Source organism: Nyctibius grandis, chromosome 9 (assembly GCF_013368605.1).
Source record: "Nyctibius grandis isolate bNycGra1 chromosome 9, bNycGra1.pri, whole genome shotgun sequence".
In the NCBI taxonomy this organism is placed as follows: domain Eukaryota; kingdom Metazoa; phylum Chordata; class Aves; order Nyctibiiformes; family Nyctibiidae; genus Nyctibius; species Nyctibius grandis.
In genome coordinates this window covers 32057344-32077283 of record NC_090666.1, presented here as the reverse complement: position 1 = coordinate 32077283, position 19940 = coordinate 32057344, and the positions used below count along the sequence as shown (strand labels likewise).

Sequence of the window (19940 nt, the reverse complement as noted above, 5' to 3'; positions counted from 1 at the left end):
TTTTTCCCCCTGATTTTCCAAGAAAATGAGGTTTCTACAGCCATGTGCTCTCTCAGCCTCCCCTTACACTCCTGACCCAGCCTGGCTAATGCTTTTTTGAACCATTGGCCAATTGCACACCAAGTCCTAGTAGTTCACAGTTTCAGGAAAACTAGTGGCTAAATAAAGGAGAATGACCCAAATGATCTCATTTCCCCTTCACTCCTCCACTGAGGGCAGATTACCACCATTGCATCAGGTGGTAGCAACAAGTCCAGCAATCCCCATGTACTTTGTATGTGCTGCTCCAGTGTAGTTGCTGGGGAGTACAAAGAAGTGGAGGGAAATAGGATGCAGATTATTGCTGCAGGAGAGTGGAAGTCAGGAGAAAAAGGATGCAGCCCTTGAAAAAACAGTTTTCCTTCATCCTCCTTCTCACAAAATAACTTCCTTAATATTCAACACATATTTGTATTCTTCTGAAATGAGTAAGAGTGACATTATTTCATGAGGACTCTGCTTCCAGTGGAATAAGCCAAATGCAGCTTCGAGCAGACCCCTGCCACACAGCTTGGCCAGGGCTAGATTCTAAAAGCAAAACTAACAGAGCACTGAATGCACATGGCAACTCAAGGATCATAATGGGAAAACCCTAGGATTTGCTTCTAGATTATTGTATGAGGAAGGGCTTTTGAGCAGGTAGAAGACTCCAGCAAAAACTAAAGTAAATGCTGCTTTGTTCCAGTCCCTTAATGATAGAGTTATCCTTGCAAGCCAGACTCCCTCCCTGGAGTAAGGTGGCCAGAGATCTCCTTCATATGTATGTGTCTTTGTTCCATAGTTTATGTTCCTTTGCAATAGCATTTTTAGATTCTAATGTGTGATCTTTTCTAATCATGTCATATAGATTTATACAAATTCTTAGACTGGAAATTATCTTTGGCTTCCTCTCCAGTTGTCTCTTTAAACAGCAGAGACACGTGAATTTATATTTGCTAGATGCCTGCAAGAATACTTTTCTAGTGTCCCTCCTCCATTTGGAATGGAACTGCAGCTCGTGACATTTTTGGCTCAGCCTGACTCATGAAGATGAGTTGCCTCAGGGAAGGCATGTGGCTTTTCTTTTCACCCTGTGGTTGGCTGAGCACAGCACATGTGAGTGAGGGGTCAGTTCTCTTCTGAGATAGTTTTCACATTGTTTCTCAGGGGGAAAATTGTCATTATTTAGAGCTTCTTGCTTTTGTGGAGGATGAGGAAGTGGGAAAAATTCATTTTCTTCTAACCCTTGTGTGTGTCTGGCAAACCAAATTTGTTGGGAACCATTAAAATGTTTTTTATGAGATTTGTGTTGAATAATAACATCCAGTTTTACAATGAGGGAAAATGTGAATGCCAAAAGCATAATTGCCATGTCAGAACTGAGGTCTAGTCTCCAAGGGGAGCCAGTAAACTCTCAAAGTTCTTCTGATAGAGGGGTGTTCTTTGCAAGGGCCTTTCGAGGTCCTTTTCAAGGACCAACATCACCTGTGCCTGTGCCATCTCCCACATCACAAGGGATATATTTGATGGGGACCCTAGGACTGGGCACTCTGGAAGGCAGAAGGCAGCCTCCAGCTAACATAGAGAGAAAGGTGGGAAATAGCAAGAGATGCTGGGAAATTTCCTTACATCTCAAGACACAGGGGAAATGTCCAAGAAAGATCATCCATCCAATCTTGCCATTAATTAGGCATTACTGTGACTGAAATAAGTGGAGGGTGGAGGCATTCTGGACAAGCTAACAGCAACAGGTGGAAGTGCACAATGTCTCAAGCTGTGTTTAGGGGTCAGGCCATGCTTTCCAGTGAGGAAGGAGAAAGTAAGCCCACACTTCACCCTCACTTAATGAGGGATATTTGGAAGGGGAAAGTCCGGAGTGTTTTAATTGGACTTTTCCCCAGGGAGCAAATTACTTCGTTATTCCAAGCAATGCAAGTAGCATAACGGATTAGGTAAACCACAGTTCTCCTTCCTCATCCCCCAGCTACTGGGAACAGCTTCTGTTTTGGTTCACAGAGTTTTATTTTTTAAGAGGAAATGTATTTCCCTTGGGTCATACCAAGCTTCCCTTGGTAACTACAGAGCTGTTAGCTGTTCACATCCTGTTTCTGCAAACCCAATGAAGTCAAATTTTGCTTTTTTGTTTGAAAAGAAATGGATTTGTTGCAGTGACAAATTTGAATGCCACTGATATATTGGACTTTCTAACAGATGTTTTACAATACCAGACACTAGTTCTCCGAGTAATTAAAGCAAAAAGAAAATGGCTGTCAGTGTCATTTTTAAACGTGGGCACTAAGCTGAAGTTCTGCTTTCACATGTGGATGCTCATGGGAGTGCTAGAGATAAGGCTGAATCAAAACATTACAGATGGTCACTTGACAGAAGCCTTCTTATTTACAGTCCTGCACTGCTAGCACTTTTGGAAAAAGATCATTGGAGTGAGGACTTACTACCCGTGCTGTAATACAAAGAACAGCAGCAGAGATTCTGCTCTGGGTCTTCTCTGCCCTCATCCATTAATCACTTTAGGGCTGCCGGGACAGCTTTGAGTATCCTAGGGAACAGCAATAAGATTCAATTTATCTATCAATGTGTTTTTATTTTATTTAGAATTAATAAGGTTCCAATTCTGATGTTGAATTTTTAAGGACAAAACATCTTTTTCTAGCAGTGAAGATCACCTGTAGTAAAGGATTGGATCATTTGATGCATTCTGTTCCTTAATAGCACTAAGGTTTTTGTGAACTGCAATGTAACATCCATTTGATCTCTCCTTCCTTTGTATTAGGGACACTGTGTTCACTTACCATTGAGAAGGCGATGCCTGAAGATGGGGGCGAATACAAATGCATAGCTGAGAATGCAGCAGGAAAAGCTGACTGTGCTTGCAAAGTGCTGGTAGAAGGTAAGTACTTTGCTGGATCTGGGAAAACCCTTCCTTAGAACTTCCTTTCCCCCCTTTATTTCCCAATACCAGCCTTTATGAACCACCTACACAAAAAAGAACCCTGTCCCCTTCCCTCCTGCACTTTTCGGTCAATACATAATTCAATGTCTACCATAAAGGAGCATGAGCAGAGAGACAGTACAGAGCCAAGGACACTGGCTGCTTTGGGGAATAATCTATGTTCTCCTGCTGCCCACTGTATTTCTACAAGAATTTTAGAGCAGTAAGTTGAACCCATGAAGATTTGCTTCTGAGCTGTATGCATTCTTCAAGAGCATGTAAGAATTCAGTGTGAGCCTGGGCACTAGTCTGGCTCAGGACTATGTATGGCTCATTTCTTGGTCTAGAACTTTTCAATTCTTTGCATTCAATGACATTTGGTAATTTGTTTTTTTTTTTTCTAGTGTAAGTGCATAAAAATAAACAAATTAGCAGCTCAACCACCCTTGTATACCGTAGCCTTAGAACATGGACAATTTGCTGACTGAGGTACCCATTTTCAGCCTCAATCATGCTGATGACACTGTACTCTTGCCAAGTAGTCTTGGCCTTGGGCAAATATTTTGTCATGAGGTTGAGAGCACAGACTTTTAAAACTGCAGTGGACTTTAAGTTACTTAAGAGACTTTAAGTATCCAAATGTGCTTCTTATCAGCTCACCTTCTGGTGAGCTCATCCTTGAATACTCTGATACTTTCCATTGTAACTAAAAAGAACACAAAACTAAACAACAAGCCCAATAAAACCAATCTGGGGTACTAAGCCTTCACAACTGTGTTGCAGATGTGGTATTTGGGGCAGGAGGTCTAGAAAAGAAAACTATTATTTGTTTTCCTAATGTAGCATGGCACAAGGTAAGAACACGTTGCTGTAACTCCATCAGTAAGGGTCAGTCTTCATGTAGCTGGAAAAGGAATTAATAATACATACAATTACAATTAATTATATTGGTTCCTGTAATGGCACCTTCCATGATACTATGGTCAAACGTAGTCTGGCTTAGATATTTGATAAGCTATTGTTTATATTTCTGTAATATAAAGTAATAAATTCTATCAGGGCTGAATTTCAAAGAAGACTATCAAGAAGAGGCTTTAAGCAAAATCTAGTACCCTGTAACACCTTAACTATCACAGATTAAGAGGATTAAAGGATGAGATCATCAAATGCTTAGCACACAGTAGTTCTCCAGAGCTGCCCTAGCATCTTTTAAATGCCTCAGTCACCTATGCAATGCATGTTCTAGGAGGCTGGACGTAGACTTTGGCTTGCAAAGTCTTGACCATGGGAGGCTGTCAGCTCATGACATATTCATTGCATGATGAGGTGAATAGCGTTATATCAGCCATCTGGCTCACCCTGGTAGTGGCACCCGTGGTGTTAGGAGCTAACTGCTCACATAATATTGCACACCAGAATGACCACATTCTTACCGTGATACTGGTTGCCTCATCTGCCTTTTCCATTCCTTACTGGCATGTTGCTTTGTATGGCTGAGAAGAGGTTTTTGAGGAATGGTACCACAGCAAACTCCAGCTATTTAGGAGAGAACCCATTTGATACCCCATGTCTGTGACTGGCAGAGAGGATGACTGTTATTTTTAAATTAGAATTGTGATCTAAAACAACAATTAAAATTGTTCCCTTCTAACTCAGTCTGCTGTCAGCATCCCAGATGCTGATTTTTAAACTCAACAAGTAACCATAAGTAACTTAACAAGCCCCATGGACTCAAATCAAATTGGAGGAATGTTTGACTTCAGTTGTCAAATTAGCTCAGGGACAAATCTGTAGAATATGAGTGTCTGAACTCAGATCCTAGCACAGGCTTCTGATCTGAATTGTTCACTAGGAGATTCTGTCTTCCCCTGTTAATTTTTTAGGAAATTTAGACCAGCTTTCATGCTCTGGCACCTAGAAACAGGTGACTGAAATAGGTGGTTCTGTAACATTTATGTTATCTTTTCTCTGGTAAATAAATTCCAAACAGCTATCTCATGCACAAACCCTCTGAAAGCTGAATATTTGAAAGCTATAAATTGATATAGCTATTGCTGAGATCATAATCCAGATTTGAGATCTTTCTTCCAAAGAGAAATGTCAGGATCAAACAATCTAACACGTGGAGCTCATTAGGATTTGCATTATATAACATGCTCTACATGAGATAACCTTTCTGAAAAGAGGTTGTACCTTCTAGGTATATGTATCTATGTCATATGGGATACACATGGAAGAGAGCTTGTATTGTCTCTCAGCTGTCAGTGGAGCCTGCAGTGCTGAGTAGTTGCTGAATATGAGCTGTGAAAGCTTGAGAATAAGGAAATCCATCAAATTTGAGCCCTGTGGTGTCCCTTTTGCCACTTTTCTTTAGGAATGAACCAATGTGTAATAATATCTCTTGGAAAGATTTAACCATACAGAAGAAATGCTACTTTTCAAAATATGTTCATCTATATAGATCACATAGACAATGGAATAGAAGAATGACATGGCAAGAGATTCTTTTGGATGAAATGATGCTTCAAATATGCCTTTGTTTCCCTCTTCCATGCACTGCCTAAAGCAGCTTTGTGCACATTGTACTTTGTTCTGTTCAGTTAAAATAGACTTATCAGCTTAGAAGGTGCCTCTTGTCTAGTTGCTTTCTGAGGTTCTCAGTGCAGCTGCTTCTGTAGAGCTACTTCTCCCTCTCTGCTCCCTCTTCCTTTTAGAATGTGACATTCTCCAGCAAGTCTGTGCAGAAAATCTTTCTTAAAAACCAAAAGGACAGCAATTTCCTCTAACTTTGCAGACAGATCCAAAACAAACTGATGTTAATAGGCAGCTTTTTCCTTATTGATTTTTAAATAGGATTTGTATTTTATTGTTTGTTTTGATTGCAGATGCCTCATCCACAAAGACCTCAAAGCCTACTGAGAAGAAGACCAAGAAGCCTAAGACCACACTTCCCCCTGTGCTACCAACAGAGAGTAAGTGACAGTGATTTTAATTACTTCCTTTTCACTGGCAACAAGAGAGTGCTTTGGGATTCTGTGGTCATTCCCTTCCGTTTGCAGGCATAGTGACAGAAGCTTGTGCTGTTTCTTTAACCCTTGCACATAAGTCATGTGAAATGAGTTTTTGCCTTGTGGGGATTAGAAGTGCTGAAACTGTGTTCAGACGTAGCCCACTCTATTCTCGGTTTTCCACAATGGTGCAATGAGCTTATGACAGAGATTTATTTTTTGGCTGCCTCCCAAAGAGTGCAGAAATTCTCGAGTAGTTTGCTTCAAGTCGTGTTGTGTCCTGTGTAGACAATATACTGTCTTACCATTGGTAGGCAAGATATCTTGACTGAAATGTCCTGTAGCATAATCTGTCCTTTTTTTCCATGACCATGGGGAGTGGTTTGGTGAATTTTACATTCCTTGTTTTAAGCCTAAATGCTTCACTTGCTTTTAATGCTTCCTGAAATAACAAATCATCTACAAATTCCCATGTTTGCTACTCCGCATACATGCATTTGATTAAGAGGAAACTTTAAATGGTAAAGGCAGCACAATAATGTCAGTTTAGAAATTCCCAATGCTACTACTACTTTTGAAATTAAGTGTCCATGGGATGCAAATATCTCTTTAAATCAAACACTGGACTTTGAAAGTTGTCTATCTAAGATGTCCACCATGTGAGTTCCTAAAAAAGATGTAAAGACATGGTTCTAATAGAAACGTGAAGTATTTTATCCAGCTCGCTCTCAAAAAAAGAAAAAGAAATAAACTATAATCTGATTTTCCAGCATGGAACATTTTCAGCTGCTTTCAGCAGGACTCAGTGCAGTTTTGTACTGATTGATGATCACAGGTAGTAATTGTGCTTCTGGAATTGTTGACTTGCACAGAGTTATGCCCTAGGCTACAGCTATTTCCAAGTTGCTGGCTGAGCATTATAACTTTCTCTCCAGCCAATCATATGGGGGTGCGGGAAGGGTCACACGGACATGCTCCACCTCTGCACCTGAGCTTCAAATGCTGTAAGTAATAGCAATTGAGAACAATCATTTTGTTCTTGAACATCAATAGAAAAGAAAGCTTTAAAGCCATTTAAAGCTCCATGGGATAGTGTTTTCAATAGTGTTTTCTATGCACACGAACGCATACATTTCCTCTGATCCTCCCAGCGGTGTTATCAATTGCAGCTTTCCCAGGAGAAACTGTGAGTGGGAACTGAGTCTAAATATGTGGATATATGACCTGCTACACATCCTGCTTGAAATCATTGCTTGTCTTGCTGTTGATTTTAGTGGAAATTGGATATAGGCAGCAAAACAGAAGCTAGCGACTCTGGCTTCAGGAATGACTGGGAAAAGAAGGTCGAAATAATGGTGAATGGTTTTCTTAAGGTTGCTCCATGGCATATTATAACAGTGTTTAATGTTCTTGAACATCTCATAAGCTCTTTTTTCAAAATACCTTTAAAACACCTTTCCTGTTGCACTGAAAACATCAAGGTAACCAGAGAGAATATTAGAAAGCTGGGCTTTGGAAGAGCTTTTGGAAAGCTTTGGAAAAATACATATTTAATTTTGAAAGGATTTGGCTGCAGAGATTCCACAGGTGGTTTTTAACATCTCAGCCCCAGTCTCTGAGGACTGTGGGTGGGTATTTGCCTGAAATGAGTGTTATCTTTGTACATTTGTCAAGGGCAAAATATACAAAACTGATCCAATAGACTTCACAGTTTCAATATAAACTGAAAGCCCTTTCAGATGCAGAGAATTTAAAGTTCCTTACCTGAAACATAATGGGCTTAGCAAGTCATGTATTTGTGCATCTTTACTGTATTTCTCTCCAAAAGAAGTTTGCTAAAGAATGACAGTGAAGTGAGATGTCCCAATCTGAAAAGGAGATATAATTTTTACTCTGATCTTTTCTAGTCTTTGTTGCCACACCAACTCACCAACAGTCCTAATGGCAAGTAGATTGTAAGGAGTTATATGGAAGAAATAGGGAACAAAAATTCCTAATAATCCCACTGAATAAATTCTGAATTTTGAAAGTGAATTCAGTCACAACAGTATTACCGTATGGGGTACAGAAGCTATATACTCTCTGTAATTTTTAGAAATACTTCTCAGGGGAAAAAAAAATCCATATTTTCCATTTTCTGTAACAAAGAGCAAGTCAAATTTCATGGTTAGCAGCTATGCCAACCTCATCTCCTTTCAGATAAATTATAAGTGATCCTTGTTTTCTGTCCTAGTAGAAACCTTCAGGAAAGTAATTAACTTGTAGTTCTTGAAAGCGAAGATCTATAAATTTCTTTCTGTGAAAGAGAATGAGTGTTGTCAGTATGTTAATCTGTAGAATTTGTCTCACTCTGAGAATAGTTGCTGACCCAGGTCATTTGACTGCTCATTCTGACAATGCTATATTATTACTGGAAGTTTAGGTGTTGTAAGCTACAGAAATCCAATAGTAAGTAAAATTTTGGGCATTACGTCTTTTGAAATGCAATACATACCAATCTCTGTTTTAGAATAAGGAGTTATTCTCAGAAAAACATCTATGAAGGCAGTTTTGTAGCATTCACCATTTAACAATATCTCTGAATAGATGCTTGCAGTGTTTATGAGCAGAAAGGTTGCTCCCATGCTAGCAAATTAGGAAAATTATGATGTATTTCTTTTTGCTTACAATTAATATTCTGTCACCAGAATTTAGTAACAATTATGACTTTGCAGAATGCAACTCTGTAATGATAAATAGAATAAATAATAATGTTCCTGAAAATAACAAAAAGATCCAGCTTTGAATCTGAGTGAAATCCATCCTGAGGAAGAATGGAGGAAGCACACCTCTTTTTTTAATGTTGGAATTGGTCCGTCCTTCACTGACTCTACTGACTTAAGCTTTGTCACTTGTGTCTGTGCTAGGTGTGAAATGCTACTGAGTTAGAATAATAAAGTGTTACGTTTCTTCTGCACAGATATAAAAGACTAGACGAGGCAGTGGAAAATTGGAACCTTTCATTATTTATCATACTGCATACTCCATGCTATGCCAGAACAATCAGTGGATAATGTAAGGGTCTTCTAGTTTGACATATCCCTGCAGCAGAAGTACTAAGCTAAAAATTCTCACCACTTGAACATTTCGCTAGGGAGCTTTGAAAGCATCTGCTGTAAAGGGATTTGGGCACACAATTGGCATTGAAATTAGACGTTACTTCACATTAGGCTTAAAGGGAATTGCTTATTTAAATTACCAAGGGCACCTGCAAAATCTTCAGTCCCTATGAAGTAAATGTTTTTGGCCCAACAGACTGTGGAAAAAAAATTGAAGTGCTGCCTGAGATTTTTAAAAGTAAATAAGGATTTGATGGCTTATAAATAAATATTCTCTTCTTAAAAAAATCTGTTACTACTCAACTCTTCCTAAAATTTTGTCCTCCTTAATGTGTGCTACGCTGAGGACCAAAGCAGCAATAAATCATAGCTTGAGCAATTAGCCCAAGATCACAGATTCATTTGCAGGCCTAGAACCCAACTTTCTTGATCCTTAGTCTTGTGAGTAGTTTGCATGCCACATCCAAAATACGGTAGATTTTTTTAAACTGACATCCCAAAAATTTATGTAAAACATGAGTTTTCCAAATGGCAGATTTTTTTTTCAAAGTTTTTTTTTTCAAGATGTACTGGGGGAAAAGGCATATTACAACAGTTAGATGCTATTTCTTAAACTTCACCAGGGCTGAGCAGAGCAACATAACTTTACTATAGTAGGAAGAAACTTTATCCCAGTTGTTGCTACTGAGAAAAGAATTGGCTTTAATGCTTTAGAAAATAACCCTCCTAAATCTCAGCATCAGATTAAAGTGTTTGGAAAGAAATGCCTACTGTTTTTTGTAGGGCTAATTCACAGCACTACTTCCAGTAAATATTAAGAAATGGCAACTATCACCTGTCATAATCAGTGGTATGAAAACCTAACAGGATATCCTGGATTCCCTTATCTGAGTAATACACTTGGTAACCCCGCTGTTCTCATATCCAAACCGCATACATTGAAGGGATGACCCAGAACAGAGTTTGATTGCACAAATCTAAGTTATTCTGCTCAGTTAAAAATAAAGTCACTTCAAAGAAAAGAACTTCCTCCACACACCTTCAAGTAAAGGGGCCCAAAATACATTACTTAGCAGCATTTGGTATCTTGCTGATATAAATCCTTTCTATCTGCTACTATTTAAATCTGTTTGATTTCCCGTCAAACACATTTTTGGTTAAGTAACGATGCATTCTCTTGCTGACAGTTGTTAATAAAATGTCACCACTGACACTGTCCAGATCAAATCCTCTGGAAGGCTGCACTGTTATCTTCCCAGATCTGATTTCTCAACATTGTTGATACTTGAATGCAAGGCTGAGCAGTGGCATCTCTGAAGGAGCATGTCACAAATGTAAATATGTCAGACAGGGCTCCTTATCTTTTTATATATTCTTTTCCATAGTGGGTGGGATTCTAAGCATTTTAATTACCATGGAAAAATTATGAGTCAGTAGCCAAGTGATTAGCACATAGTTCCGTTATTTACTCTTCAATAAACAATCTTGTCAGAGAATCCATGTCTACAAGCACTATTTTAAGAAAATGTAATTAAAACATTAAACTTGATGTGTCCAGTTTAGGTCATATATAACTAAATCATTAAACACTTGAAGTTTTCTCATTATTTCTATTCTATCAATATAATAAGAAACACGGCACTGATGAATATAAAATGTTTCAAAATCTTCCTTTCATGTCAGATTGTTTTGTCCTCAGTATAAAACTTGCCACTTTCTAAGGAAAGAACTCAGTTTCTAAGGAAGTAAATGATCAGGTCAGAGATGTTCTTTTAATTACAGAAATAAGAGCACTGTGTAGCAGCCGTGATCTGGTGACTGTGCTGCTGCTGTCCTCTTTGGTCCCTGGGATAGTCAGAGACGCTTTTAAGGGTCCATGAGGCTATTCAAACCGGTTCTCTCAGTCCCATTCATTTCCTAGATGGTCCATGCTGCTCTGCTCCTGGCTGTTGCAAGAAGAACCAAGACATTTTCTGCACAGTGAGTGCAAGTACTTAGTGTGTTGGAACAATATGAGTTACATTGCCAGGGAAGCCTCTGACCAAACTTTTTCAAGAAAAAAAATTTAATCTTTTTTTCTAAGAGAAGCTGAAACTTCCTCTTTTAGTATATGTAAATAAAATTGCCATGAACTATTTTTAATACCTAGATATGATTTCTCTGAAACTCTGAATAATGAAAGGTGCTGACTTTATTCCTCAGGACTACGGTCCAAGGGTAAACAGCTGTGGCACAAGGCCAACCGAACTAGCTGAAGTAAAAAGGCAATGTACGGTTTAACTTGGGGACTCTGAAGGTTGGTTGCCTCCACAGCTGAAAAGAAAATTCAGTTACTGTACGTATAAAGAGAGCAATCAAGAAACACTAGTTTGTTGTGTAAACCACTTCTCCTTGATGCCCAGTTCAGCACTGTTTAGCTAATGCCAGGTATGCATTTTGAATCTCTGCCAGGTTACTTTACAGTTCACACCACACTGACATTTTCTGAGTTAATGTTGGCACAGGACAGTATTTTCCATGTGTTTTTCATACAGTTCATGCTACATAGCTGTATGTTGACAGAAGAAGACAGAAAAGTTTATTGACTGTCTCATGCAGAGAAAAATGAGTACGGTTTTTGCAACGTGGCCTTGAACTGAAGAGGTGCCATGCACCGTTAATTCCCAGCTAAGTCATTGACGAGAAATTGCAGATCTGAGGCATTTAATAGAAGCATTGACTAAAGTTTCTTCTCTATAAAACAGAGACCTAAATCCATTGGCTTAATTAATGTGCAATAGCACATAACGGCTAGCTTTTCCCACTGAAATAATTTTAAGCTCCTTCTTGTCCAAATGACCTGACAGTATTTTCCTACTTAATAGACTGGGTAGCAGGCTGGTAACCTAGTTTAGATGGCTGTTCCTACACACTTGGGCACAGCATTTTAGCATCTAATTGTAGCTGTTCTTGCAGGACATGAGAAATATGAAAATTAAATCTATATTTAAGAAATTCACATTGTTGTCTTGCTCCCACCAGAGCTTTTAGCGGAATTCACATGACCTGGGTTGTTTGTAAGCTCTATTTGATACTAGATCTCTTCTGCACTGCTCAGATTTGCTTTAATTGCAGAAATTGCTCAAGTACTGTGCTACAAAACTGCTATGGAATTGTTTCTTCCTCCAGCTGAGCTGTTTTAAAATACTGAGTTGCTTTCAGTGTACTATGTTGCGTTATTGAAGCTCTGAGTATGCTAGTATATGCTAGCTCTCTCTTGACTGGTGTGCAAGAGTGAGTATTTCCTGGATTTTTATTTTTATTTTGAGAAGGAGGAGACTGGATTTTTTTTCAATTAGAGGACAGTCTCTGTATGATTTAGAAACTAAATATGGGATGTTGCAACAAAATGACAGTTGTTTTTAATGAAAAAAGCTATTAAAAACTGTTCTGAAACACGCAAACTCAAATAACTGACTCGTATGGCATTTAGTTTTCTAATTTCTGCTTGTCATCAAATTTAAGCCAGACTTGCTTTCTATTTTATTGTATTTAGATAATAAACACTTATTTGGAAACAGTGTGAGGAATTTACTCTTTGAGAGCAAGGAAGCAGAACTGTTTAAGCTGTTAAACCTTGATGAAGTGTTCAGGCTATTGGTGCTAGTGCATTGTCACTGTCGTTTCTCTCTGCAGCATTAGCATAGGTTCATGAATGTATGAATAAATTGGTAAGCAATGATGTGCTGTCTTTTTCTACTACAATTGCAGCCATCATCCTTCTCCTATTTCATCTTGTCTGTGCTAAGTAATACCTGTAGTAAGTTTTTTGTACCATCAAGGAAGTCTGTGAGAAAAGCAAGGATAGAACAGAATAATTCATTGCCTTGACCCCAAGGCCAAGTGTTTTATTTTTTCTGTACTTCTAGGTCTCAATCACTCCATGCTTTCTAGTATAGCAGTGAGTAGTGAAGCTTTACAGACAACAGTCACCTTTGATTCAGACCCTGATATCTATCCCCAGAAGGGTCTGAAGGAGGTTACACTGTGCTTCATTTACATGGGGGAGAGAGAGACTTCATAGTCTCACATTCCACATGTCTGAAGTATTCAAGTGAGATGGGGAAGAAGGAGCAAAGACTTGAATCTGGGGTTTCCATCTCCCGTATAAATATTCTTGTTACCGTGATATCTGACATGTTCCAAACATGACTTCTTTTTTTCAGTTTCTCTTAAAGAAACCTCTGAAAAAAACAATTTAGTTCCTCTCAGAAGACAAAATCTTGAAAAGTTTTGCATGAGGGGAAAATTGTTTTCTATGTGACTATAGTATTAGAGTATGTCATTAGCCCTTTTCCTATCCTGAGCTCAAACGAGGTTATTCCACAAGCAGCCAGAAGCAGGGAAATGTCTTTCTCCTTATGTTAATGGAGTTAGGTATTTATTGTCCTTGTTTACCAGGTGCTGAAATCCATCACTACAGAAGACGTGCACATAATTTTAGGCATGTCCCTCAAGGAAGACAGTAGGAATTATGGACTGGTTGGAAATGCTATCTTGAGTACTGATGTTTTTTTCAGACTGTAAGAGTTTTACTTCATGCTTTATGAAAGCAAGTTGTGCAGCGAGCCATTTCAGGGGAGGGCTATGCCTATTTTTAGTAAAATTCCAAAAAAGGGAAACAAAAAGGAAAGACGGAGGCTTCTGAACATATCTGCTCTCACAAATTCAACATCAGGGCAAAGAACAGCACAACCAAATGTCCCACAGCTATCAGCCTATATGGGATCTTTCCCTTTTTTAGTTTATGACCCCCCCAAACACAAGCTCTCTAAGAGGCAAACCTGCCTATAAAGTTATGTAAATACCAGCCTTGTAATGCTTACATTAAGTTGTTTCTGGAGGGCAGATTCATTTAAGGAGGGAATATTATGTCCTTTTTCTTCCAGGCTGGTTTTCAGCTTCAGCCTGTTTCAATGTAAATAACAAAAGAGAGACAAACTGTCTTTTTTTTTAAAAAAAAGCAGCAGAGGCAGACTTGAACTAACATTTCCAAGAGGCTCTAATATTTTAATGAAAACAATCATTTGACCTCGTCAACTTTGGGTAATTCTATTAGATTTTTTTCACTAACTGTCTCCAGAAGATTTTGAAACGAAAGTTGCATTTCAAAAAGATGCATGGGATGAGCTGGTATTCCTAGGGAAGATCTAAGAACAGTGGAGTATATGCTATTAGCCAAAAAAGTCAGCTTCACAGACCCAGGGACACATCCTTGTACTTATCCCCTTCCACACTGCCCCTGCCTTCTGCTCAGGGCTATTTGTGTCTGCAAAACAGGATATTCAGCCAGACCTTCCAGCAAGCCTTTGCAATCTGCATGGTTTGACGAAGTCCAGTGACAGTCTGTATATCCTCAGTTAAGTGAATGTAATGTCCTGGTGGGTAAAAACTAAAACTTAAAACAAAAATTTTGTATTTGCATATAAAAAGGAGTACCCTGGCTGAATGAGGTGATGGGTTTGTGTTCTTTGCTTTGCTGCTATGGAAATCCTTATAGAGGTGAGAGCCTTTTGAACTGCTTTATGCATAGCCCTTAGTTATTCCAGGGCTAGGAGGGACACCATGCATTTATTCCAATTACAGAGTAAATGTAATATCTTGTGGTTCAGTATACATCCTAGCCTGTATAGGAACATTGTTATTTAACAGTCATGAATTAAATGTCACTGACTGTAGTTGTGAATGAACAAATTATGTTATTGAGGTCCCTTCCATGATGAACTGAGAGTGGCTGGTAGCAGGCAGAGAAAAGTGAGAGGGATATCTGTATAGATAGCCATTCTGTGCATGTATTGTGCAAAGGCAGAGAATGCCATTGTCAGCCAGGAGACAAAAAAAGTCTTGGGATATTAAGAGTCAGAGTGAAACAGGAACATCTGGAGAGTGTGATGACTCCACCAGCACCTTACTTGTTAACTAAGCTACTGCAACAAACATACAATGTAGGCCATGAGGTGACAGCTGAGTGAAAGCCATGCTGAGTTAAGGAATTTGCTTTTCCTCCTCTTTGTCTGCAGTGATATTTCTGAAAAATAGCAATAGTCTCTGCAACCCAAGATGGCACTTGACAAATGGTGTTTTTTCCTCATTGTTGGTGCTCTTTGTTCTTACCAGGCTTAATGGAGTATGGAAGTAACCAATTCCTGTCATTGCTTTAGCTTGTATTAAAAGCCATTATAGTTCTGAGGAGATACCCAACAGCTATTTCATTCTCAGTTTAGAGAAGAACAAATAATCTATTGTCAAATACAGCACACACACACAAATAATTACATGTTTTTAAATCATATAACTGAGTTAGTTTGCATGGAATTATGCATCTAATTATGCATCTAATGAATAACTAATGGATCACTTCCATTAATAGGGATGTTTAACAGCAGATGATAGGCCAGACTCTACAGCCTTTCCAGCTGGCACCTGATCATATAAGTAGTTTCATCCATGTAACTGTGACTACAGCCTGAAATAAATGAGAGTTTCAGCTCAGGGTGTGAGCATACAATGACAAAGAGGAAAGCTGCTTTGAAAACACCACTTGTTGCTCATACAGCTTGAGCTGGAAAGAGGAGCTGGAAATATATTTGCTGTCCCTTACTACAGCAGCCAGGGTACATGTCAGTCTGTTCATGGCCCAAAAAGTAATGGATGCCTTTAATGAGCAGTAATGTTCTTTGAAGGCCTCCATTTAAACAGGGTTAAGCCCACTTGGAAGACATGGTGGGACAGATACCTAGCTCATGCCCTGGTGGTCCAGTTATACTAGGATAAACACCTCACAAGTACTAATCCAAACCTTTAACTAGTTCTGTTGAGCTGACAGTCATAGAAGAAAGGCTTCCTTGGGAGATACCCAACTCTTCTTTCTTGACTCAGCCATAAGTACTGCAAGAATATCCTAGCTCTCCATTATTGTGTTTCTGGTTCAAACAATATCAATAAAGAGAAAGTATATAAAAGCTAAGCATACTTTGAGAGAAAATTACTATGAAATGGAAGTTCACAAAAAGAAGGTGGTAACAACTTCTATATTCAGTGCATAGTGAAATATTCTGCAGAATGAACTGAATAAACACTGGTGTTGACAGCTAAACCATTATATATTTATTAAAGCATTCGGTCTTTCAACAACGTATAGCACATCTGTTACTATCCCCAGTGACTCTAAAACTCAAAATCAATCTTCACATCTGTCTGTTCCTTGAGCTGTAATGTTAGACTTCCATGGTGAGTCCACAGCTCCTGGCTCCTTATTCATGGGGCATCAGGTGATGTGTTCCCTGGGTATCATGCACAGCTTGTAGTTTGCTGTAGCGATGGGGGTTAAAATAAAAGACTCTATTGGTTTGGTGGATTTTTGAGCAATTTTTTTGCTGCTCAGTGTCTTGCTACTTTGAAATAACTTAAGTAAACAGTGAATCAAAAAATTCAAACCTTTTGAGACTGTTATGGCTCTCTCTAGGCACCTATGTATATGCTGCCAGATATTCAAAAGCACTTAGCAGATATTGCCTCCATTGGAGGCAATAACATCTTAAAAGCCAGACTACTTCAATCAAGCTGACTACTTGAGCATAAGAAAATAAGAAATGTCCTTTCACAGCAGAGGCCATCCTCTGACAAGGATGCTTAGGATAGCAAATAAAAAGAGAGTGCTCTAAAAAGAATGAACCCCTCCACTTCTGGAATTCAGTGGTTTGAAGGCATCCAGGCTCTTACATGTAATGGCCACCACTAGACCTAACTGCTATGAATTTGTCCTTTTGAACCTGTTCATGTTTTTGTCTTGCAAGACATTACTTTGTGAACCTAGCTTATCCATCCTATATTTAAAACCACTTCTTTTGTTTCTTTTATGCCCGCTGCCTGGTAAATTAATTGAGTGGCCCCTAGTTTTGTGAAAAATATTTAATAGTCATTTTCTACCTATCTGTCTTCTCTACTTTCTTTCTACCTACCATTCACAATTTGTAGAACATTGTCTTCCCAATATTTATGTGCCCAGGTTTCAGGTTCTGTTTTGACCCTTTCTTTTGTTAATATAGCAATAAAGTTGTCCCTGCCTAGGGAAGAGGATGAGGCAGAGGGGTAATACTAGTGTTCACTGCCTGTATATCGCTGTTTCTTTGCTAGCTCACAAGTGGTGTAAGAAGTAGTATGTGGTGTTAACTACCCTAGTTTTAACTGACCTCATTCAGCATTGATTATGCTGGAAATCTGAGCAGAAATTCAGTATGAGATGGATCTTGGACCAGTGTTTTCACCCTAGTTAAACTGCTATAGGGAATGGAGTATGACGGAGTATGGGAGATGTGTAGCAGATTGCTTTGAATCTTTTAAAAATTCCAGCTTCAACTGTGAATATTCTGAGGATCATTTAGGATAATAAAAGTGTTTTTAAAAATTATTTTTGAATCTTGAGTTTAATATGCTGAAAGAACATACTAGATTTTCAACTGCCAACAAAGCATCACTGTGGAAGTAAGCTTTGCAGTCAAGCTTCCAAAGCTCACCTTTGAATTAACTTCTTTTTTTTAACTAGGTGAAGCAACAGTGAAGAAGAAACCAGCTCCAAAGACTCCTCCAAAAGCAGGTAATTTGTTTCATGTGTCATCCTGTAGGAATAAATAATAAACCAATACAGTTTTAAAGAACAGACACCACATTTTTAAGTACAGCTGTTTGCCTACTAAATTTGTTTGCATATGTGATTAAACGGTGAGTATGAAGTTTTATGAGGAGAAGACTGGAAAGCAAAGTCCATTTTTCAAACTCATTCATAAGGTCACATTGCGCTAAGACTTAAATTATGAGCATGCAGAAAAGTTACTATCAAATAAACTGTAGCAAGATCCGACCAAGTGTCGGCAGTGGTGTTGTAACAACACAGCTTAGCCTTCAGTGAAAGAGATTTTTTTGTGTATCACAGAATGCCACCTCTGCATGAGTAGCTACCACAGAGAAGTTGATAGATTCTACATTTCCTCATAACTGGCATTATGGTAACCTGTTCGTGTGTTTGCACACTCCTAGCCAAAGCTATCTATATTTAAAGTTACCCAGAATGTTCCCTTATAGGAACCTGCTTTCAGTGTCTTAAAACTTTGTCAGACTTTTAAACTGTTCAAGCTGTTTTCTTTGCCAATGTGTGCCTCAGCCTAGTTTCCTTCAGACATTTCAAAACAAAACCACGTTTGAAAGAACAAGTCTAGGGGGGAAAAAAAAAGAACACTGTTTTAATTGCATTGAAAAGAAAGAGAAAGCACTTTTTTTCCATGAGCAGTAGCCCTGTGCTTTGGACAGGGATGTTACATTTGGCAGTGAGGTCATGCTAAATTTACAGAGAACGCCTTTTACTGTTTCTGTCAAAGTCTCCTCAAATCTGCACACATACACCCCTCTCCCCCCACCCCTCCAAATATTTTTTACTGTGCTGCTCCTGTAAAGCAACAGAAGAGGTTTCATCCTGGAGTTGTCCGGGCTGTGATATTCCTGGCATCTGTCCCTAGCAGCTACCAGGTTTCTGGCACACTCAGCATCACAACCGAGAGTCAGGAAGTAGCACTATTAGCAAAAGAGATGTTCTGCCAGTTGACACTCAGGCAGTGAGAGGGAAGAGGAGGAGAAATACCTGACCCAGACACGGAGGAGTATGAATGGGACTGCAAGATTTAAAAGAAGCACTGTAATACACAAACAAAAGTATCTGTCATTGCTTATGGGAAAATTGAGTGTGATGGAGAAAGATGTTGATTTCCTTCCTTGTCTCTCTAATAGATGTCCCACGTGATGTTTACCTGACTACTGAAGCCAGTCTTCATAGGCAGGTGTTGAGTCTTAAATTTTCTGAATGCTGTTGATGACATTAGGGAGCAGGCTTGCAGACCCCCTCAGCATATGCAAATTGATATGAAGTTAGCTGGAGCCATTCTTCAAAAATACAAAGTGCAAAAGAAAAAAGAAGTTTTTCTGAAAAACCCAACACAAAATTTCATAAGCCTGTATATTTGGAATTGGTGGTAGGTTTTAACACTTCTAGCCTTCGGATTTCTGTACCGTGGTCTTGCACGAGCAAACCTCTGACGGGTAGATTGTTATTGCTTCACTACAGTAGAATTAACAATGTCCACAGAATTGTTTCATTGCAAGCAACAGATAACTGCTAATCTGGATTTCAAATGCTGCTCTGAAACTGTTGAGATGAGAGATGTGTGTGTTTTGAGTTTTAAGAAAAATAGAAAGTATAGTCACCTAAAGATTTTTTTTTTTCATCAGCTGCTCCTCCTCAGATTACTCAGTTCCCAGAAGACAGAAAAGTCCGTGCAGGTGAATCAGTGGAACTGTTTGCCAAGGTCGTAGGAACGGCACCCATAACTTGCACCTGGATGAAATTCCGTAAGCAGGTAAATTGTTTTCTGGTCTGTTTTAACAATCATTGAAAAAGCAGAGCCGGAAAGGAACTCCAGTGACCCATCTTGTCCATCTTCCTTCCCCAGGAACTGACAAAGTCCATGTCATTCCTGCCAGATGTTTTCCTCACCTCTGCTGAAAACATTCCAATGATGAAGATTTCACAACCTCTATTAGCAACCTATTGCAGTGCTTAAATATCCATAGTGTTAGAAATTTTTTCCTAATGCCAAACCCAAATCTTTCTTGCTACAGTTTAAACCTATTGCTGCCTGTCCCCTCCTATAACAAATGACTGTTCCTATGAAAAAAGCCTTAGACTATGTAATTAAAGGATAGGTGATGTGAAAGATACAGGTATCTGAAAAGTATCTGTCACAGGAAACATCTCTTTCCTTCAAAAATAACCTCTTT

General features: G+C 38.9%; 1 protein-coding gene across 1 annotated transcript in view; it reads left to right on the top strand.

Moving 5' to 3' along the window:
- MYLK (myosin light chain kinase) overlaps window positions 1-19940 on the top strand; it is a 197739-nt gene that overhangs the window by 130419 nt on the left and 47380 nt on the right. Inside the window, exons 17-20 of the mRNA XM_068407496.1 lie at window positions 2810-2926; window positions 5854-5940; window positions 17659-17709; window positions 19392-19519. Coding sequence (XP_068263597.1) covers window positions 2810-2926; window positions 5854-5940; window positions 17659-17709; window positions 19392-19519 — 383 coding nt within the window. The remainder of the gene's footprint in view (window positions 1-2809; window positions 2927-5853; window positions 5941-17658; window positions 17710-19391; window positions 19520-19940) is intronic.